Source organism: Microplitis demolitor, chromosome 8, assembly GCF_026212275.2.
Source record: "Microplitis demolitor isolate Queensland-Clemson2020A chromosome 8, iyMicDemo2.1a, whole genome shotgun sequence".
NCBI classification, from domain to species: Eukaryota; Metazoa; Arthropoda; class Insecta; order Hymenoptera; family Braconidae; genus Microplitis; species Microplitis demolitor.
Genome location: NC_068552.1, coordinates 12413194 through 12437250, shown reverse-complemented (window position 1 = coordinate 12437250; position 24057 = coordinate 12413194). Strand labels below are relative to the sequence as shown.

At 29.1% G+C, this 24057-nt stretch overlaps 4 protein-coding genes and 1 long non-coding RNA gene across 7 annotated transcripts; 4 read left to right on the top strand and 1 right to left on the bottom strand.

Annotated features, from left to right (window-relative positions):
• Positions 1–109: 109 nt before the first annotated feature.
• LOC103573933 (protein spire) lies at positions 110–7449 on the bottom strand. Of its 3 annotated transcripts, none has more exons than XM_008553220.2 (13): positions 7179–7449; positions 7069–7100; positions 6690–6813; positions 6475–6611; positions 6181–6402; positions 5538–5801; positions 5318–5444; positions 4058–4243; positions 3753–3838; positions 3125–3679; positions 2806–3054; positions 2423–2709; positions 110–2346 (listed from the first exon to the last, which is right to left on the bottom strand). In XM_008553220.2, exons 1-13 carry the CDS (start codon positions 7447–7449, stop codon positions 2103–2105), a joined length of 2784 nt encoding a protein of 927 aa, XP_008551442.1. In that variant the 3' UTR covers positions 110–2102. The 3 variants fall into 3 exon arrangements, with proteins under 3 accessions (XP_008551442.1, XP_008551443.1, XP_008551444.1); XM_008553221.2 differs by having other exon boundaries at positions 4088–4243; XM_008553222.2 differs by lacking the exon at positions 4058–4243 and having other exon boundaries at positions 111–2346.
• On the top strand, positions 4250–5627 carry LOC103573932 (uncharacterized). Its single transcript, XR_549193.1, has 3 exons — positions 4250–4778; positions 5040–5166; positions 5547–5627. It is a non-coding gene; the product is annotated as an uncharacterized LOC103573932 (long non-coding RNA).
• Positions 7450–8108: 659 nt separating the features above from the next.
• Positions 8109–16089, top strand: LOC103573931 (tyrosine-protein phosphatase non-receptor type 23). Its single transcript, XM_008553219.2, has 7 exons — positions 8109–8200; positions 8280–8452; positions 8586–8788; positions 8871–12598; positions 14088–15362; positions 15455–15613; positions 15695–16089. Exons 2-7 carry the CDS (start codon positions 8366–8368, stop codon positions 15817–15819), a joined length of 5577 nt encoding a protein of 1858 aa, XP_008551441.1. The 5' UTR covers positions 8109–8200; positions 8280–8365; the 3' UTR covers positions 15820–16089.
• A 318-nt stretch (positions 16090–16407) lies between these two features.
• LOC103573930 (GPI mannosyltransferase 3) lies at positions 16408–18478 on the top strand. The gene has a single exon (XM_008553217.3). The coding sequence runs from the start codon at positions 16627–16629 to the stop codon at positions 18097–18099; it is 1473 nt and encodes a 490-aa protein (XP_008551439.1). The 5' UTR covers positions 16408–16626; the 3' UTR covers positions 18100–18478.
• A 1033-nt stretch (positions 18479–19511) lies between these two features.
• LOC103573960 (putative ankyrin repeat protein RF_0381) lies at positions 19512–22432 on the top strand (the record flags this gene model as incomplete). The annotated part of the gene is made up of 2 exons (XM_053741195.1): positions 19512–19586; positions 20972–22432. A coding segment is annotated over exon 2 (1440 nt), but the record flags the coding sequence as incomplete, so codon positions are not given.
• Positions 22433–24057: the final 1625 nt, after the last annotated feature.

Below are 24057 nucleotides of genomic sequence, written 5' to 3'. Positions count from 1 at the left end.
TTTTTATTTATTTTCACTATTAATCAATTATTTTTTTTTTTAGTTTAATTAATTTATTGTTTTTTTTATTTTTTTATTTTAGTTTTTTTTTTTTTTTTTAGATTTTATTTAACAACGTTTTATTACTTACTCACAGACCTACTAATTTATTGTTTATTATAAATCCTAGTTTGTGAGTAAATGATTATTAATTCGTTGATATATATTGTTTTATTAACTTAAATTAATGTTTAATAATTTATAAATGCACCATTGTGGAAGTATATTTTGCTGTTATGATGGAGCTTTTATAATTTTTTGTCACAAAGTAAAGACTTCGACTATTAACATTTTTTTTTCAGCTCATGCGATACTTTTTTTTTTTATATAAAAAAATTAATTATAAAACAGTTGAATATTAATGATTAATACAATCTTTTTTATCGAGTACATAATTATTTGAAAGTTGTAATTTAAATATATATTAAATCTTGACAATTTTCGTCAGTTATCAAGATTAAAAATAACTTGATAATAAGTTTGTATAATTTAGTTTTGATAAATGCAGTTTAAAATAAGCTTTTGAAACAGAATTTGAATTAATAAGACAAGTAAATAATTATCGGTAATTTTTTCGTCGTAATGAGCATGAGCAATAATAATAAATAAGTAATAATATATATAAAGAATAAACAATAAATTGACAGAGTATAATTTTTTTGATGTTAAATGGAATTTTTTGTTAACTACAACTAAATTACTTTTAACGTCGTTTGCTTTTTTTTTCATCAATCAAAAATTTACAAATATATATAACAAATAAAAAATAATTCATACAAACTCATAATTAAAATTAAAATTACGACTTAATTAACATTTTAAATCTATTTGTGACAATGTTTTATATTGGCCTCAGACAGCGAGGAAAATTTCAATTACACTTTACCATGCATCATACGCGGTAATTATACCTATTCACTAATTTTTTTAAATATTCATACATCTCTTTTCCTATAGTTATTTATTTTTTTCTTATTTACTAATATATTAAATTTATTTTCATATATTTATTTATTTATATATATATTTATATATTATTAATATGAATTTATCTTTGATGTCCCGCTTTTATTTGTTACTTAACTTTTTTTCAGTCAACGGCGATATAAATTAATAAATAATATGTAGAGGGGGCCTGCCCATATTTTCAGATCAACAAAAAATAATTACAGTACCATGCAAAATAATAAGTTTATTAACAATTAAATCGTAAATAAATTTGACAATTGTTATGTTTTATTTCATCCATTGGACAAAACAATCTCGACGTCTTAAAGACGAAATAATAGTTTCCATTGCGTGAAACTAAGTCATTGTATGATAATGCTCACTTAAGTTTATTTATGTGTACTTTAATGATCAACATTAAATACTTGGATACAGATATCGAGTCAACGGAATACTGCGACAAGAATCAAGCATTTATGATCAACACATTTTTATTTTCTCTATTATAACAAAAGATTAAAGCAACAATATACTTTTTCTTTTTACTGTTAAACTATTTTCTCAGAATTAATGTTGATTTAAATTAATCACTATTATTTATTCAGCATTTATGTACATGCATGCAATAATAATTTTTTTTTATTTTTCTTTATTCAATTGTTTATTATAAATTATCAACGATTTTTTTTTGGAAAATGAATGAAGAAAAATATACCAAATAGTAATAGCATATGTCATGAGAATTGACTTATTTAATTAAATTGTACTCTATCCGTCGTTAATTATTATTATTATTATTTTTTTTTTTTTAATGACACTTTCATTACATACCAATTAGGCCACGAGTTTACCGCCGTTTTAATACAGCGATATTAATTATCCATTTTATTAAATATACAATAATCCTTCTTTGTCAATTTTTTTTTAAGAAAAAATACTACACGCTGATTAATACCTGGTACTTTGGGCCCCAGTAAATATATCTACAATAATATCGCCATCATTCGTTTTATTTTATCTCTCTCTCTGTTATTTTTTAATTCTTTTTCGAACCACATTAAAACAACTATCTAATCTACAGCAATGGGTTCAATATATAATGATTTAATATGAATTTAAACATATGCCGGTGAAAGATTGAGAGTGAGACGTGATATAACATTGTTGCGTATTGTCGCCCGAGTACTACGGGAACTTTTAATAATTTGAATGACCATAATACGACAATCATGACAAACAACCATCGATACACCTCGAAGTCGTTCTGCTGCAAGAGGCTCACTTCCAGCCCCCGGTCCAAGACTACCAATAGCACTATTAGACATACGACTTGGACTGCCGCCAACTTTCGGATACCTACTGCTTGGGGAAAAATTTCATTAATAAAAACATTTGGCATAAATATTCTAGAGTTTATATAATAAATATAACAGACCTCCGGTCTAAAAGATCGTCTCTGCGACCTAAAGACGTAGGTGTTGAACCAGGAGTAAGATTGTCAGCTGGGGTTGCAGGATTAGGTGTTGATAATGGTGTTCCATTATTTAATGCTGGATCACGACGTCGATGAGCCGGTGATGCTGGAGCCGAGCCAACTGCTCCACCAGGTCTTGGCCATGGATTTCTTATTGAATCTGGTTCGGAATTTGATGGAGAAAGAAGTAAACCAGGTGACAATAATACCACAGGTACATGAGCGAAATGTTCCGTTGGAATACGCATCTAAAATGTGAATGAAAAAATCAATATAATAACTAAAGATTCGAGATAAGATATTTTTTTATTTAATCTGATATTAGCTATAGAGTTACAATTTACCTTTGAGTAACATTTGACACAGACAGTTCTTTCACAAAGTCTACAGCGTTGTCCCCAGGGACCAAGGATACCAAAACGTGTTTTTAAGCATAAGAAACACACACGACGTTTCTCTACATCTTCTTTTACTCTACCCTCAACCGGCAATGATTCTAACTCGGCTTTTGTTAAAACACTACGGATATGAACTATTTCTTCGAGTGTTAATGAGAGTCTTTCATCAAGAAACATGTCACCAAGAGATGGTTTCTGTAATTTAAAAAAATTGTCACAACAGATTATTATTATTAAGACGATAATATTTAAAATTATTACTCACTCTATCATTGTCAGACTGATTTGTATGTTGATTGTTATCAGGTTCAACAGTGGTGTGTGATTTCATGAGAATTCTTTCTCTGGCACGAGGACTAATACTTGGACTTACATTCGGACTGGGATTTAAACTCATTCGCATATCATTTCCCATGACTCCAGCATGTTGGCGGCTTTGAGGCCTTGAATGCGGTACTGAACAAGTCCCAGAGAATGCAATCAACGGTTTTGTGCTACAGCGACCCGTGTGCTTTCGTGCTGATGCTCGTCTCGATGGACATTGTGTTGCTAAATCATATGATTCTAATTGAGCGTCACAAAATCGATGATATTCATTTTGAGTCAAACGAAGTTTTCCTGTTTTTCTCCAAGGATTTGCTGAGCTTTTGTCATCATCATCTTCAATGTCACCACCAACGTGAGGTCTACCTCCAAACCATTTAGATTTTTGATACATTTCATTATCATTATCTGCTGGTTCGTCATCATCTTCAAATCTAGTCACCGCATATTCATCATCTTCATCATCATCATCTTCATCATCTTCTTCGATGTCAAGCTATAAAATTACGAAAAAAAAAAATACAAAAATATATGTCAAGATTATATAAAATAATTGTTTAGATATTTACTTTAAAATCAACTGGGATAAGTTTTCTCTGTTGCTTCTTGATAACTTGACCCCCAGTTTCAGATTCTACTGCCTCTTGTCCATCATCTATATTAACAAATAAATTAAATAATTTAATGAAAGACATGAAAAATTTAAACCATCAATATAAAACCCACATTTCTCATTAATATAAAACTATAGATTGATCATGATGTGACATGTCAAGAAGGTTCATGTGCCAACTGTCTCACAATAGCCAACTACCTTGCATAAAAAAAAACAAAAATAATAGATGATACATGAGATGACGATGATGATGATTACCTGATGCCCTAATTCGTCTCCTACACTTACGATTCCGAGCCTTAGTCTCAGCAGGTTTGCTAAGACGTTGACGGGGCTTTGGCACCGGATGCGACCCTTGACCTTCTGAATGACGCCACTGTGCTGCAACATCTTGAGCTGGTTCCTGCTCTTGTACCTGTTCAGCTTGAGCTGGAGGCACTTCACCTAATACAATACGACGTGATTCACCACCAACTGCCAGAAGCATTGCGTATTTTTACACTCAATCCTCATGGAAGGACACACAAAAACTTTTAGCTCAAACTTGAGTTCATTTTGTTCGTCTTAATGACGGTAAACATTTGTTACATTTCAGTTGTGATCCATAATAAAATATCGCTACTAGATTTTTTGTATTCATACTAGAATTTTTTTAAACTAAGTTCAACTATTAAAAAAAAAGGAGTAAACAAAATATGGGAATGACGTGATACGCTTTTTAACTTATGATAATGACTAACTCTTGGTTAAAGGTTTTCGCGGTGACTATTTACAGCACACGAGGAAATTTATCGGATAATTTAAGGTCTATATACACGCGCAGGCGCACCTCTGCTTTTATTCCCTCTTTATACGACCATGCGATTATTGATCGTCTTTAACTGACTGGAGGGTAGCTCTCCCTTTTCGTGGTCACCCGGAATTTACTAAGTTAAGATGTCAGAAAAAGAAAGATAGAGAAGCCCAACATATGCGCAAGGTAAGAAACACCTGTTTCGAGTCAACATCTTGAGAAATACAATTATATACATATATATTTAAAAAAAAAAAAAAAACATTTAATATAATTAGCAAACTTACTAATTACTTTTCTAAACATTAAATTTTATTTATAAATCCTTTTTTAATTATTACGTCAAGTCGTAAAACTTTTTTGTATCTTTTATTTACATTAAAAAATAACATATATTCATGTCATAATTAATATCACATGTTAGATAAAAAATAATTTATTATATAGAACCGATAAAAAATCGACAGGATTTACGAATGAGTGCGCACGAGCCAATTATGACGCATGTCAGCAAAATGACAATCATGATTGTGACTCATTACCAGAAAGTAATTGAAAGGTCACAAGGTTAAAGGTAAAGGATAATTCAATTCTAATATAACATGTAATTTTACTCTATATATTAAACTTTACTGAATACTTCGAGTTACTAGGGTCAAATCCAATAAACTACTTTCCCCAGTGAGCAAAAGGTTAATTTAATAATAATCTAATGGAAGACTTACCTTTTTTCTCATTGAGCTGACGTTCTCGACAAGATCTCAAAGGTCTAGGAGGTTTTTTGATACTTTCCATCAATAACTCACGCATTGTAGACTGTTTTCTTCTAGGTGGTAGTTGTCTTTCCGATGCCTATTAATATTTAATTCAATTATTATATATTATAATATATTTAATCGTGACAAATTGAATTTAAAAATTTGTTTAAAATAATAAAAGACATACTTTTTTCAGTGGAGGTCTACTGCGAATAAATTCTAAGACTACGGCACGTGCATCTTTTGTCACACGTGGAGAAGGTGCTGGTGTTTTTTTGAGATTATATCTACGTTCTCTAATGTCATTCATGAGAATCTCGTAAGGAGTCAATTCAAACTCAGTCCCACGTCCTTTACTGTGAGCACGACCACGTTTTCCCAAGTTTTCTTCAACTTTTTTTAGTTTTATTCCACGACGCAGCTCACCGATTACTTGTACCCAGAATCGTGCCTGAGGATTTAAAATATTATTGACAAAAAATATATGATTGCACTTAATTCGGTTATTACAAAATGTTAAAATAAATTTATGTTAAAGAAAATAATAATCATCTAAACCATGCCAGTGTCTAATAAATATTTTAAACACATTTAAGCTAGTATTAGATGACATACTTGTATCGCTCGCCAAATCCTAATGTCAGTCTAGGAGAATAAATTAATTTTTATATTATGAAATAGACTTGATTTGACATTTAAATCAATTGATTTAAAGTCAATGTGTTATTGTAAATTATTTGAGTTTCATTTTACAATCTCGTTCTGTTGTTTTATCTATATATATATTTTTTTTTTTTTTTTTTTTTTTTTTTTAATAAATAATATCTTACCCAGTCATCATAGCCAAGAGTATCCAACTGTTGACAAGACGCTACAGCGTGTTTTGGCTCAGAATGTTTAGAAAAATGTGTAGGACTATCTTGAAATCGTTCAACTGCAACTTTTTCAAGAAACTGCGTTAATTCAAGTGCTTCATGGACAAATGCACGGATTACTGCTCGGTAATGAACATCTGCTTGCTCTTCAGTTCCCTGCACATGTTTAACGCATACCTAAATAAAATCAAAAATATTTAATTAATATTTTGTTTATCATTAATCTTTATAAATTATTTTAATTTTTACTTGAATAATGTTCTTCAAACTATAATAATCAGGATTGCTAATGTATGAACCATTCTCATGTGGCTCATCCATTTCTGCTTCAGAGTCGCGTCCAATACCTTCATCATCAGTTTCATGTCGTTCTTCAGGTTCATATTCTAATTGATAAAAAATAAATATTCAATGATAAATTTTCAAAGCTTAAAAATATAAAAATCTCTTATCTATATCAATACCTTCATCACAGCTTGTCATCAAATTAATCAAATCTTTTAAATCCAAGGACAATCGTCTCTCTTCTTTTTGATCCAACCGGAAGTCTAGAGCCTTGAAAATTAAAACTCCCAAAGAAAAAACGACCTATAAAAAATAATTAAAATATAAGACCGGTTTAGAATAAATTATGATTTTTTATGAGTGTGAATGTATCAGACATCAAACAAATTTAAAATTATAAATAAATAGAGTAAATAATTTAAAAAATAATGTGCCCATTTTTAAAAAATTTTATTTTATTAATTATTTACTCTATTTATTGATAATTTGAAATTTGTCTGATATCTGCTACATTCACACTTATGATTTTTTTTTATAGTTGGTTGTTAATTTGCTTACCTTCCTTTCTGATGAATGCATAGCATGCGAGTCTGAAAAACAAATAAATATTTTAAATTAATATCAACTGGAATATTTATTTTCAATGTTGACTAAACTAATATAATAACCTGTAGGTAAATCCAGCAAGACATAACCTTCTTTATGCAATAAAATTTGAGTAAGACGAGTCAATTCTTGTAATTTATTTGGTCCAAGTGCAGCGAGACATTTAGCAGTTTGATGACAAACTGCCCAAGCTTGCTCCTGTCCAATTGGTCCATTAAATGATAACAAAGTGTCTTCAAGATTTAACGTATCGTCACAATTTAATCTACAATTCAAACGACGAGTTCTAGGTTTCGGTATTGGCTTATCCATATTTATTAACTTTTCACTCATATTTTTGTCATATAAATATAATAAATATTATGTTCCACTACTATGAGATATATAAATCTCTCAGCTTAACCCATCGGTGCAGATTTGGATGGTAGTTTCGGATGGAATAAAATATTTATAATTATAAATAATAAAAGTTACAAAAAAAAAATTATCCAACACCAAATAAGTAAAATTAATTTGAATACTCTTAAAAATGTCTATTGAAAAAATAAATCAGTATAAGTTGTTTGTATGAATAATTAATTTTGTTGGTATTTTATTATTAGAAAAAATAATAAAATCGTTTAGTTCTTAATTCTCTTTGAAAATCACTACGCTACTGCTACTGTATGCGACTACTGCGTTATTTTTTCCAGGTGAATACAGCTGATTGTGAAGATTTTTTTTTGTAAACATTTGCTTGAAGTTAGTCACGTATTTGTATCAATGATTAAGAATATTTTTTAGAAGTTCAGTGAAAATAACCTTAGAATATTATAGCTATAATACAATTATTAACAAATCAAGTGTTTTTACGTTAATTATTTAGTTTGTTATAAGCTATGTCAATAGTAATTCAAATGAAATTTTTATCAACTTTATTAATCCATTTAAAATATTATAATATGTGTTGAGTTGTCACGTACTTATAAATTTTTTATCTTTTACCGACTACATAACTTGAAATTATTGCGAGTGGAAAGTGAAGACAGCTTCATGGCATTTATGAGCTCCAGAAAAGTCTGACAAAGTTTGACGTTTGTCATCTGTATGTACTCTACCTGTAAACATTTATTTTGAATAATTTTATTATTAATTGATATTTACAATTATTATTATTATTATAGATCATCTGTAATTTTATTTCATCACTGACTTGATGATAAATTATATTATTTAATTGCTTAGTTAAATCTATTATCAAATAAAAAAAATGGAAGCAGTACCAAGGTTACCTATGATATCGTTTCAATTAAAAGTAAGTCCTGAACCTACGGTTTTTGGACCAAAACTAAAACAAGTAAGTACGCTTTTATTTAGTTTTATTTTTACTATGTCCACAGAATGATTAATAATTACTCATATTAATTATACTATGGTCAGTTTATTTTATCCATTGCATCATTTATTTACTTTAATTTTTATTATTACAGTATATTCGAGATTTTTATAATGAAGATCCAGAGTCATACACAAATGAAATTCATCAGTTAGAAAATCTTCGAGCTACTGCAGTTCGTCCACCAATAGCAGTAGCAGGCTGTTCATTACTTAAAAGATATTATTGCCAGTTGCATTTTGTACAAAGTCGATTTCCCATGGGAATTGATGAACCTGCAGCAGTTTCCTTTTCATGGTAATAAAATAAACATTTTATAAGTTTATTTAGTAACTAATTATTGATTTTTATTAAAAATTATTATTTTTTTTTATTTCAGGCGAGATACATATGCGAATATGGTATTTAGTTTATCAAACATACGTTTTGAAATAATATCAATTTTATACAATATTGGTGCGATACATACACAATTGGGAGCTAGAACAGAACGTACATCAGCTGATGGTATGAAAATGGCATGCTCTCATTTTCAATGTGCTGCTTGGGCATTTGAACACTTGCAAAATAGTTATCCACAACCACCAGGAGTTGATATGGCACCGGAGTTAATGAAATTTATGCATCAGCTTTGCCTTGCTCAAGCTCAAGAGTGTATACTTGAAAAGAGTATGCTAGACAACCGTAAACCAACAATTGTTGCTAAAGTTGCTAAACAAATAGTCGATTACTATGCTTTAGCTTTATGGACATTGGAACCAAGTAATAGCGAAGAAAGTACTATTGCTGATACAGTTGGGTCAAAAACATATAAAAGTTGGAAAACTTATGTTAAATTTAAACGTTCTTATCATATGGCTGTTACTCTATTGTATCAAGGATTAACCTCGGAAGAGCAACAAAAAATGGGAGAACGTGTAGCATTTTATAACGCTGCATTAACATCTTTAAACAGTGCACGAGCTCTTCATGCTGGCGCCAAAGGATCCACAGGTATTACAGGAGTTGCTGGTGAAAAGGAAGCAATTGAAGAAGCTCTTGTATTTACTAATGACGTAATTGAGGGTAAAAGAAAGGCTGCAAAAAATGAAAATGAATTTATTTATCACGAGGAAGTACCTGAGAAGGATGCTTTGCCTACGGTAAATGGTGCATCATTAGTCAAAGGTATTTCTTTCAATGTCAATGATCCTGAAGTATCTGGACCTGACATTTTCGCTAGATTAGTTCCCATGAAAGTTCATGAAGCGAGTTCACTTTATTCTGAGGAAAAAGCTAAAAAACTTCGAGCAGTAGGCTCAAAGATTGAAGAAAAAGATCAAGCACTTGAAATGTTTCTTGCATCATTAAAATTACAGCATTTGAGTCTTTGGGATCCTGATCGTACAATAGACGCTGACACTTTGCCATTTCCAGAAGGATTAGCAGAAAGATGTGCAGCATTAAATGCTAAACCAACTGCTATTCAAGATCTTGAAGATATTACAGCAAAATTATCAGCAACATACGGTGATGTTGAGACAATGTTAAAGAATATTGATAAATTACTCACAGAAGAAGATCAAAAGGAAAAATTATACCAGGAAGCAATGGGTAAAAGACCTCCATCAATTGTAGCAACAGATTTAACCAGAGAAGCAAAAAAATATGACGAAGCCCATGCCAAAGCATCAGAAAGTAATCAAGCTCTTCACCGAGCAATGTCACTCCATTTAAATAATCTTCAAAAGCTGTCGCAGCCATTAGATCAACTGATGGCAAGCATTCCTTCAATTGACCATAATGTCAAAGGTGGAAGTGAAACAGAAAAACAAAATGTTCGAGAATTAAAGAGGATACTTGGAAAAGTAGAAGAAATGCAAAAACAAAGAAGTGAACTTTATTCAAAATTAAGGGAGTCTATATCATCCGATAATCTCACCCGTATTTTAGTAACAGCAACAGCTGAATCAGCGCCATTGGACACTCTATTTTCTGAGCAGCTTGAAAAGCATCAATCTTTAATTAACTTAATTGATCAAAATCTCGCTGCTCAAGATAATATACTGACAGCTTTGACGGATGCTTATGCACGAACAGTTGAGACTCGTAAGTCTGTAGAAGAAGTCATGAAAAAACGCGAATCAATGATATCAGCATTAATTAATTCTTATGATGCTTATGAAGATTTGTTAGCCAAAGCATCAAAAGGTTTAGAATTTTATCGTAAATTAGAAATGAATGTTACAAAACTTTTGCAAAGAGTTAAAAGTACATGTAGAGTCCAAGAAGAAGAACGTGAACAAATTCTTGCGAGAAATGGTAAAACTAGTTCGAGTGAATCTACAGTATCAATGACACCTGAGAAAAAAACAGGCTCGGGAATGAAGTTAAGAGATCACTTGGCAAATAGACTAAAAAATAATCCGTCTTATCAAAATACTTATGGAGATAAACAAACAATTCCTGTTGCTCCAGTACAACCAAATACTCATACTCCTATAAAACCTTATTCCACTGAATCTCCTATTGGTTCTGATAGTATTCCGATTCATGCAGTCCCTCCTATGACAACAGATCCAGCACTTCAAGATCCTCAGCAAATGTATCAATACTACGGTTATAATAATTACTATATGAATCAAGGGAATTCTTATATTCCTCAACATTATAATTATACTTCAACAAGTCAAAGTACGTCTGTTCAAGGTTTCGCTAAATCAAATACGACCAACAGTGAAAATATGTACCACCAAGCAGGTAATATTACAAATACGGAAGTTGCGAGTAATAGTAATCAATACGCGGGATACAATAATATAAGAAACGATTCAATATCTTTACCACAAAATCAAACTCAATATACTGATCAAGGATATGAAGATGCAAATGCATATTCTCAATACTCAGATTATCGTACAAATCAAGGGTACACAATTGCTAATACAGGATACCAAGCTGTTCAAGGACAACAGTCAAACTACAATCAATCGTATCAGACTTTGCCACCAAATCAATCACCATCGCATGTTTCTGCTGGACAACTTCAGCCAGCAAATATAGGCCAAGATCAAAATTCTCAAAATTCTAGTACTGGGACCCAGCAGTATGAGTTTCAAAATGTAAACCGTGAAGTTTACGTTAATCCTTATCAACCAACAATCCAGCAGCAACAGCAAATCCAACCAACAATTTCTGAAAATTTACCTAATTATTCAGTAAGTCATGATACCCCTTCCTTACCATCCTCTTTACCACACACAAGTCTTTCTCAACAGATTTATCCACAAGAGACTTCGAATCTACAGTATCCAGTTGCTCAAAATCTTCAGCAACCATCCGTCCATACTGCAAATCCAGGATATAATGTACCAGAACAGTATTTAACTAATCAGACAACAGGAATCACTTCTAATGATACTTCTCCTTTGCCATCTACATACTCCGGTACTCCTTCAAACGTTTCCGGTGCAAATCCAATTAACCAACAGTACTATCATACAAATAATAATACTTCAATTCAAACTGTAACTGCTTACGTCCTTCCATCTCAACAGGGTTACGTTGAAGGCGGGCAACCAAGTGTACCAACTTCCCAAGTCCCAGTGAATCCACCTATCCAAACCTATCCTAACACTTATGGTCAAGCTTATTCTATTGACGCTAATGGACATCAGTATCAAATGCCACCAAATTCCATTGCTGCTCAAGGAATTTCTGTCAACTATGCTAATGATCCCGAAATAATTCAAAGCCATGCAAAACCTTCAAATGTTCAGGGATTAATTCAAAATTATCAGTATTCTCTTCAAGGTCATTCAGGTGCTATGCAGTATTCAACATACCCACAAGGTTATACAAATTCATGGGATGGGCAACAGGTTCACACTTCATCAAGTGATTCTTATCAAGGACATCCTGGATACTCATATAATCCTACTTTAGGTGGATATGAGTACAGTTCTGGTTATCAAAACTCACAAAGTACTCAACAAGTGACTATTTCTAATCAAACATCTCAGTCTAATGATCACTCTAATTCACACTATACAAATGCCAATAATGATTCTACAACAAATATTACAACATCGACGCAGTATTCTAATGGGTCTTTTCAGTCTGAAGTTGGTAAGCAAAATTATTAAATGACCCTTTATTAGGGTGACCCAAAAAACCGACTATTTTTTTTTTTTTTTTTTTTTTTTTCTTTCTCCCGAGTCTTTTATGAAAATTTGTTGGTTTAAGATCTCGGGAAAAAATGATCAGACCTGATCATGGCTGTTCATGTCTGCTCATAGATATAAAATTTTGTTGACCAAGAATTTATCACATATAAGACTTTTATTACTTAAAGTTCATATCAAACTTACATTTCATCTAAATCTCTTAGGTCAGTAGGTAGCGTATTTAAACTTTCGACCTCAGAGTCCACGGTTCAACTCCTGCACACGTCCGAGTTTTTAATTTTTTTTTATTTTTATAGCAATCATTATATATAATATAATATAATTATACATAATTATATAGAGCCATTTTTTATATATAATTTTTTTCCCGGATAGGCATAAACAGACATGAACATACCTGAACATGCTTGGTCATGCATGGCCATTTTTCATGTTTAATCAGGCCTGAAGACTCATGCCTGTTCATGTCTGATCAGGTCTGATCATTTTTTCCCGGGATGTTTTACGAAGCTTCTCCAAAAATCAGCTTGATAAAAGATTTTCAAGAGGTCGCTCACGAATTCGAAAATATAGAAAATGATCGAAATTTTGATTTTTTTGTTTTAAATTTCTTCTTTCTCGTGCAGCTATAGTTTATATTTATGAAATTATGACTACGCTGGAAATTTAAGCTCAAAATTTTAATATTTAAACGTCGCTCAAGAATTTCGAATGTTCCCAAGTACTTAAATATTAATAATAAAGCTTCTCGATTTTTTCACCATCAATTTGTATCATAATTAATAAAAATATAACCTGAAAAATAGAAATAATAAAAAGAGGCAAACTTAATTTTTCGATCGTAAAGCACGCTCTAATGCTTCGCATTAAGAGTCGTGCAAAAATTATTTACATACTTTTTTATTTTTTAATTCAATTTTTAGGTTTTTTTGCTTATTCAAAACTTACCCAATTTTATTGTTTAAGATTGTCCTGCATATTTTCGATTATGCAAAGGTTATATTTAAGTAAAATGACAATAATTGAGTTATAAAAAAATACAAAAACTAATTCAAAGTATTAGTTACATATTATCAGTTAATATTCAAAATTCTTGAGCCCGTTTAAATATTTAAATATTGAGCTGAAATTTTTCAGCATAGTCATGACTTTACAAATTTAAACTATTGCTACCACGAAAAAAAAAATTTGGAACAAAAAATCCGAATTTCACTCATTTTTTATAATTTCAAACCTTTTCGACCTTTTCTAAATTTTGTATCAAGCTGATTTTTGAAGAGACTTCTTAAAACATCTTGAACCAACGATTTCATAAGAAGCTCGAAAAAAAAAAAAAAGTCGGTTTTTTTGGGTCACCCTATTCTTTATACAAAATACTTTTTTTATAAACTGATTTAATAAGATTTAAAAATATAATTATTCATTTTTAGGTTCTACAGCTATCAATAGTCAACCAAACACTAGCTATGTTCAAACATATACCCAGTCATCAAATAACAGCAAAACAACAACATCAACAACAAATTCGGATATTAAAAAATCAGATGTTTCATCAACACCAAAGTCTAACTTAGATTTACTCGCAGATTTAGATATTACAATAAATCATGCACCTTTAGTCCCGGAAGTTCATCCAATAGATAAAGAAATAAAATTTGAACCAACATCTTCAATACATGAGATTGATAAAATCATTGAGAAAAAAGAAGAAGACGCAATGAGTTTATCGCAAATTGATGACAAACTTGAGAACCTTCAGATTGTCTGGGATACTTGGTACAATGATGTACAACCAAAAAAAGATCCTCTAGGTGATCCAATAATCCTTCAAAAGTTCATCAATGACATCGAAAAATATGAAAAATTTGTGGATAGTCTAACAGTAAAAACTTTAAGTGGTTCAACAAATCTTGACATTAAATGGAAAGAGGTACAGGATTTTGAAGAACGTGAATTAAAAAAACAAACGACTAATGTGGCTCAGGCACATTCAAACGAAAATAGAACTAGTGATTGGATACCATATGACTCAACACGAGTAATAATTACAACAGCAGATCGTTCATCAGATTATATTAATGCTTCCCATGTAAAAGACTTGACTCAATGGACTCCAACGTTTATTGTTGCTCAATCGCCTATACCTCAAAGTTTTGAAGCTTTTTGGTCAATGATTTGGGAACAAGGAAGCGAAGTAATTGCTTGTCTGTGTTCTGATACTCAGCTTAATGACATTTACTGGCCTACAAATAAAGAAACAAACTTAACTATAGGTAGATTTACATTATCTTTAAAAAATTCAATGAATAACACAACGCACGTTCAGAGAATTATTGGAATAATTCATTCAGAGTATAAAATTGAAAGAGTTGTAGTTCATATGCAGTATCTCACATGGCCTGCTACAGGATTACCAAGCAGTCCTAGACCTCTGTTATCATTTGCTACAGATATTATGTCTGAACAAGCACTGAGACACTGTCCAAAACCAATAGTCGTACATTGTCTTGTTGGTGGACCTCTCAGTGGTCTCTTTCTTCTTGCAGCCGCAACTGTATGCCATGTCCGTGCCGGTAACGGAGTCGTTGATGTGCCTCTTGTTTTTTCAACACTCGTCAAGTACCGCAGGTGCCTGATTAGCAAAGAATTTCTTTTATTTGGCTATCGAATGGTCTTGTATCATGCCCAGGATACACTTATGAAACGTAATTAAATTTTTGCTTAATATCTATGTTGTAATTATATTTATTTAATAATGAATAACTTATATATTTAATTGACGATCTATATATTTAAGGTGGAATTTTGTCGTCAACAAAATCAACTTTCGATGGATTTGATAATAGAAAGGGTAACAAAGGAAGATTAGTTAAAAAAAATCAACATGCTCATCCTTCTGATGATTTTCTTCATAATTTAGGAGTTGGTATGCAACATGGCCTTGTACGACAACAAGGTAATTATTATTAATATTATTTTTTATCAATAATAATATTAATAAAGTAATTGTTTAATTAATTAATAATATATTTTACAGTTAAAGATGACAAGGTAGGCCAATCAGCAAGCCAAATAACTGTAGATCCTGAAGAAAAGACTGATAGAGCTCAACCGGTAGACCCTTTAAGTCAGCTAGATCCTCTGTGGTCGATTCGAAAATAATTTTACGAATCCAAGTTATTGAATGAGAAATTTTTTAAAAATAATACATAATTATTACATTTTTATCAATGATTTTATAATGAAGCATTCTAAATTTGATTAGCAAGCTTATAAAAAAAAAAAAAACTTTATGACGACAAAGCAACATTTAATTGATTGCTATATGTACTCGTGCTCGTGATAAATATTTGTACAGATACTGAAATAGTTACATATAAGGGACATTATTATATTAACATAAAATGTTAATTTCTTAATTGAATAATATACCTGTGTAAAAAAATTTAATTCTTTAATTTTATTTCTATTTATTCTTAATAATTTTTTTTTCATCTACAAGATAATAAGGTTAAAATAGAATTTAAAGTTTAAAAATTATTTGATAAAGTTTGTTGCAGTCTTATAAACTCATTAATATATTAATTGTTATAAATTAATAAGTTTTACACTTTACTTTTAAAGAACTTAAAAATACCCGCTAATAATTGTTGCCACAGTTACAAAAATATTGTTTTGGCGGGAACAAATGTTGGCAACATTTGTCGATTCAATAATCTTCAGTCCAGGCCAGTAGTATTATCATTGGACATGTAAACAAAGGATTATAACCTTTAGTGTATTCATAAAAGCTATTGTTAAAAGTTAAAATGTGATCGAATTTCCAAGAAGGATTTTAGGATTAAATAAAATTTAATCACCTGGCAACCAAGCCAGTGATGAATATTAGTTCGGTTAGTAACTTTAGTTCAATCGAGACTGTCCTGGCGAACGGATCTGTCAAGACTACTGAATTAAAAATTATCAAAGATGCAGTTAAACTTTGGAAGATCGATTGAACTTTCTGTTCTGGGTTTTTTCATTTTTATAAAATTACTTTCTATTTATCTTGTGAGAACTTTTTACGTCGCTGACGAATATTGGCAGTCTTTGGAAGTTGCTCATCATAAAGTATTTGGATATGGTTATCTCACGTGGGAATGGGACTACAATATTCGCAGCTACATATATCCATTCATCATCTCCAACATCTACAAAGTGCTTGCCATCATAAAATTGGACTATCCGTCAATGATAATCTATTCACCGAGAGTATTTCAAGCTATTTTGAGTGGATATGCTGAATACCGATTTTACTTATGGCATAAGAATGATGCTACAATGTTATATCTATTTATGAATCCATTCTGGATTTATTGTGCTTCCAGGACACTTACCAATACCATGGAAACTTGTTTGACGATGATAACTTTATCAGTATTCCCGTGGGACAATGAACGGAAATATGGATCACAGTATCTCTGGTTAGTTGGATTCATGTGTTTCATCAGACCTACAGCAGCTATTATGTGGGCTCCTTTGTGCTTATATCATATCTACACCAGCAACAAGACCATTTTACAGCTCATAAGAGATTATGTACTCATCGGATTGTGTACTTTTACCATTGCAACTGCAATAGACAGCTACTACTATGGCAAATTTGTGATAACTCCGTGGGAATTTTTCAAAATTAATGTCTTGACCGAAGTCGCCAGTCACTACGGAGTGGAACCCAGTTATTGGTATTTATTAAATGCATTGCCAGTCTTTTTACTCGTTAAAATATTTATTTTACCTATTTCAATATACCAAATTATTAAGACTCAAAAGATAAATTCAAAGCCCGTAATAACTCTAGGAATTGTCTTATGGACAATCACAATATATTCAATGTTACCGCATAAAGAGCACCGTTTTATTTTACCATTGTTACCATTGTTAATCTACATATGCACATGTTTCGAATATCCAAAGAGTGTTAGCATAACAATGAAGAAAGTTGTTAATGTAATTATGTACCTCATGAATTTAAGTGTGCTAATTTATATTGCTATGATTCATCAATATGCATCGTTACAAATTATGAGTTATTTGGGAGATGAAATAAGTAACAGTACAGCAAATGTCGACGTGATGTTTTTAACTCCTTGTCATTCAACGCCATTCTACAGTCATGTTCATGAGAACATTCCAATGGAATTTTTAACATGTGAGCCAAATTTGAATAATCAAGAAAATTATCAAGACCAAGCTGATATATTCTTCAGTAACCCCATGGATTGGATTGAAAATCGTTATTCAAACTCGTCGTTACCTAAATTATTGGTAATGTATGATAATCTGGTTCCTCAAATTGGAAAATTTTTGGATGATAATTACCGTCTTGTCGTTGAATTATTTGATACGTACCACCCTTCACCTAATCGTGGTAATTTCCTTTTTTTGTATAAACTAAAGTGAAAAATTACAGTTGATTGTATAAAAATGACGATACTTTTTAAATTGTTAATTTTTAATTTTATATACATACAAATCAATTTAAAAACATTTTGTACAAACTCGAGTAAAAGAATTTTAAATGCTTGCAAAAATATACATTTTTTTTTTTTTTTTTTTTTTTTTTAAGTTATTAATTTATCAATATTTTGTATCAACTCGTAACATACACTATAAATTTTTTGTAAAAAATAAATATCATTTTTCAACTATTTTACAAGTTCATAAATATGTTTCTAATAAACATACGTAAAAATTCTGTTATTTAAAAAAAACTTTCATTTTTTTGTAAATAAAAGATATTTTTATAAGACTAAATAAAATTTCCTAATCAAATAATATTTTTGAAAGTATGTTTTATAATTCAATTAATTACCTTATATTATTATTTAAGTCTAGAAATTAAATTAGAATTAATAGTAATTTATTAAATTGAATAGTAATGAAAAAAAGAAACAAATAAAATAAAATACTAAAAGAAAAGTAGAAAGCGCTTTGTAATAACATATAATAGAAATTTTACAATTATAAAAAGAAATTTCATAAAGACCACAGCTTGATTTTAAACAGATAATTATTTCTCAAATAAATATTTCAGAATAAATAAATCTCAATTATAAAACTTGATTTAATATAAATTACTGAAAAAAAAAATTTTTAAGAAACGATTTGTCATTTGAATTTTAATACCAATAGCATATTCATTTTAATAATAAAAGAAAAATTTTCAGGATAATATCTGCATTTAAAATCGAATAAAGAATACAAAACAAGCTTAAAGTATTTATTTTTCACATAAATAAATATCATAAAAACATATTTCAAGTAAACAAGATATTGTATACTTATATAAATGACAAATGAATTAGAAATTTCAAAATAAAACTACTTTTTTTTTTTTTTTTTTTTTTTTTTTAATAAGACTAGAAATGATTTGAAATTTGCGTTCAATAATTTTATGAAAAAAAAAAAAAAAATATATGTTTCAAATAATGTTTATTACTATCAAAAAAGAAGAAAAAAAAATTATAATCTATGTTCATAATTTAACATTAATAAAATATTTTAATAATTTTCCCCGCAATAACAGATCCATTGTTCATCAGAATTGAATTATGATATTTTTTCTATATAATAAACGATGAATAAATTAGTCAATGTAAATATGCATTTTATCATTTATAATATATTTTAAGTTTCCTGAAATCATTAATTACATTTACAATACTATAAGTCGAAGAATTTTGTGGTAAGTAAAGAAAGCTCACAGTGGTCGAATGTTTAGTAAATTATATAAATAAGCAATTAAAAGAAAATGAAGAATAATAATCGATAGAAGTAATTAAAATTAATCTGCTTATTATTTGTAGTGCAAACACAACTGGCAGCTGGTACAGATAATAGATTATCATTAGGATTGTGTCAGTTTGTTCGTTTGTTTGAATGACCAAGTACGTGGTGCCACAAGTAACTTTTTCTTGGTATTTTAATACTCGACAAAGATAATAAATATATATGGGTACTTATTTTCACACGTACTATAAATGTAATTATTTAAGTTTATTTAAATAATAAAGTATTAACAGTAATTTGAGGCCTTCAAATAAAAGTAAAGACAAAAATAATAAATGAAAATATAACATAATTTATAAATATTCTTCCGAGAAATAATGCGATTAAAGAATTAAAACTGACAATTTTCAAGTTTTTATAAATAACTATAATTGAATTATTTAAAAATAAGCTACCAGACTTTAAAAAATATAAATTTTTTAAAAAATTTGATATGAATATTCAACTTGTTTATTTAAAAATAAACAAATTTTAGTCATCTGATAATGCTGTCACTATTCTTTCATATAATTTATTTTATTACTTTAGCTTATTAGAATTTACTTTTCCAGTAAATATTTTAGATAGATAATTCGGTAAGGTACACATCTGTACATTGAGTATTTTTTAGTGACGTACTTTAGACAATTTTTGAATGCTCTTTCCATCCCCGATATTTTCGCGCAATAACATCACGTGTTTTATCAATATACATTTCTCAGAAAGTATATAACGCAGTAAACAAAAACATGTATCTTATATATTATTTATTAACATAAATAATTAACAGGTACTTCTAAAAAAAGTTAGATCAATTATCCTACATTGTCTGTTAATCAATACACAAAAAAAAGATATTTATAATTACCACAAAACAGGAAAACTATCATCCGCGAGATTGGAATTATTGAATACGTGAGTTTTATATTTATTTCATTAATAATATAATAACTCTAGACAGTCAATTTCTAGCTTTTTTAAATATTTCTATAAATACAATAACTTCCTCAAAACATTTTGGACTAAATTAACAATTAACATAAAGCATGTCAGAAATTTTATTTATCAAACTTGATAGCTCTTTGATCAGTGTGGCTTTGAAATTAATATTATCTAACTAATTTTCTTTCTTCAAATAAATTAATGTAGTCATCTGTATATTTTTTTTTTTACATCCATGATAAATTTCTCCACTCTAAAATTATTACTCACAATTATCTATATTACTAAGAGAATATGGAAAATTTTGTTTCCGGCATATCTATATGATAGAATTGGTTAATGTTATTAAATTTCATATCGTTAAAAAGGGCTTAACTTGCTCGTTAGTTATTAAACTATTTACAGTTAGTTAAAAATGAACATTTTTTACAACTAATTTAGAGAATTAAGCAAGTATTCATTATATAAGCAAAAAAATTTTTTTAAATCGTTCATGTTAATTATAAAGCAAAAGAAAATGATAGATGTTGATGATGTAATTTTAACTGAATTAAAATTTCAGAAGTAAAATATCATCGCAAACATGTCAGGATATGATCCATCTGGTTATAGTCTAATTTCTGCAATTCGTCTGGGTGAAATCGAACGAGTAAGAGAAATAATCAACTCCGTTGGCTTGTCTAATCCACCATCATGGCCTTATTGGTATATTTTACTTCGTGATACTATAAAAAAAAATAAAGTTGAAATTGCTAAATTGTTACTATCAAAAGATATAATAGTAAGCTATAAATGCCCCAAACAACAGTGGTCATTTTCACCACTACATTTTGCTATTGAAAATGGGAATGAAGAACTAGTTAAATTACTTCTTGAAAAAGGAGTAAATATTATTACTGAAAATCGATTCGGTGATACTCCACTTCATACAGCAGTCAAACATGGTAAAAGTAAAATATCGGAAATGCTTTTAGAAAAAAAAGCTCCTATTAATGTTAGAAATAACAGTTATTTAACTCCACTTCATATTGCATCAAAAGAAGGACATTTGAATATTGTTGAACAACTTTTAAATAAAGGAGCTGACGTAAATATTATTGGAATGAATGACGAAACTCCTATTCATCTAGCCATTGATAATGGACACACTGCTATTGTAAAACAGCTATTAAACCATTCAGCTGATGTAAATGCTGTATATACTTATATTACAGATCCTGATTTAGAAATATTCACAAGCGGTTTTACACCTTTGCATCTAGCATGTGAACAAGGCAATGAAGATGTTGTTAAAATGCTTTTGAATAAAGGTGCTAAGATTAACGTTAAAGATGGCGATCATTCTTTACCAATTTTTTATGCTACTCAATCAGGGCATATCAACTTGATTAAAGCAATACTAGAGCATCAGATTTTTACTGACTATGCATCGAGTGTTGATAATATGTTACGCGAGGCTGTTAAAAATGGAGACTTGATTACAGTTCATTATACTTTAAAACATTACACAGAGTTTAGTAAACTTGTAAATCCTAAAACTAATTATTTTAATTTTTTAAACAATAATCCGTCTGATTTGGTTGATGAATTAGGTCAATCTTTACTTCACCTTTCCGCACAATTTGGTAATTTTGAAATTATGGAAGCTATATTAGATTTTGGTGCAGATATTGACATCAAAGACAAAGTTGGGAGGACTCCACTTCACATTGCTTGCCAAGAAAGATTTGGTCCTGTTATTGGAATATTGTTACGTTATGGCCCAGATTTGAATGTAAGGTGCGACGAAGGATATTTACCACAAGATTATTTGTTTAGTTCGAAGCTTTACAGTCAACGATTCAATCGTCATATTAATTATGACAATGATCCTGATTGTCTCGTTGGTAACCCTAAAGACCTTATTAAATTATTTGTAGAACATATAATTAAATTAAAAACTGCTAAAATTTTTGTAAGTGACATAAATTTACAATTAGTTAAAAACAATTCCAGGTTTAAAAAAATCGAAAATGAATTTAATATTGAGAGCGAAAAATTAAAAGTAAAAAAAATTAGTAAAAATTTATATTTTTATGATATTTTATATAAAAATATTGATGAATTAACACCTTATACTAAAAATAAAACGGTAATAAAAGTTTTAGAATCACGTAAATATACAATTTTATTTCCCCACTATGGGTTTATTATAAAAAGTAAATTTAAGAAGAGTCGGCAAAGAAAATTATTATTAGATGAAAGTATTAAATCTGTTTCAAATATTTTTTCAAAATTACCTATTTTGTGTATCGAAAAAATTCTCATGGATTTGAGTAATTATGATTTGAAAATTTTAATAGATAATTAAAAAAAAATTCATAATATTTGTAATTCATTCGCATATTTATATAAAATTTAATTAAATTATTTCTATTTATTGTTATCTCAAAGGTGAATTCGATTTTTTCCTTAGCTTGAAACAAATTAAGTTACTCGTAAGTTTTAAATATAATTAGATGGTCACACAATAAATTTAAAACTAATTTTTTCAAGCCATCATAAAACAAACGGGCCAGAGCCATTATCCAAAAGACATTCGTTTAATGCAAGATATTCGATATTCGACAAGTTGTCGAGTAGACAATCTCGTTGAAAAAAATATCGATGAATAAACTAAAAGTATAAAACTAAAAGTTTGTAACAGTACAAATTAACGAAACGAAATATTATCGAAAAGAATAATAAAATGTAAAACACATCAAAATACCATTTAAAGAAAATAATTAGTTACAGAATAATAAATAATTTAAATAAAATGAATACAAATAATCATTGTTATCGAAACATATAGTTCTATTACCTACAGATTATTTATATTGTGCATTACCAATTACCGTTGGATAAATAGGTAGTAGAACAATATAAACTTCATGTTTCGATGATAATGATTGTTTTTATTTATTTCAGTTCAAATATTTATTATTCTATAATAATTATTTTCTATAAATGGTGTTTCGATGTATTTTACATTTTATAATTTTTTTGATACTGAAGTTAGACGACGTCTAATAATTTTTTTATTTTTTTTTTTAATGATAAATTATAAAAAAAAAAAACACATAAAAGAATTGCATCTGTAGCTTTTCAAATTTTCTACATGTGCATATTTTTAGTTTTTATTTTTTTTAATCGATTTGTTGAATAAAAAATTCCAAAATTGTTAATTGTCTGATAACTTTAAGACCATTTTTTTTCGATAATATTTTGTTTCGTGAATTTGTACTATTACAAACTTCAAGTTTTATACATTGTTTATTCATCGATATTTTTTTTTAACGAGATTGTCGCAGATCGAATATTTTGCATTGAAATCGAACGAATGTCATATTTGAACAAATGACTCTGAAGTTAGCAGACAATTAAAAACTTTTTAATTTTTTTTCAACATATTGTTTACAAGAAAAAAAAAAAAAAAAAAAAAAAAAATTTGCACATGTGGAAAATTAAACAAACTATAAGTGAAATTTTTTCAAATATTTTTTTTTTTTTTATGATTTACCGTTTTGAAAAAAAATTATTTAGACGTCGGCTAAGTTTAGTATCATTTTGAACAATGACTCTGGGCCCCAAACAAACAAGATGTATATTTCAACACCATCTGTTAAT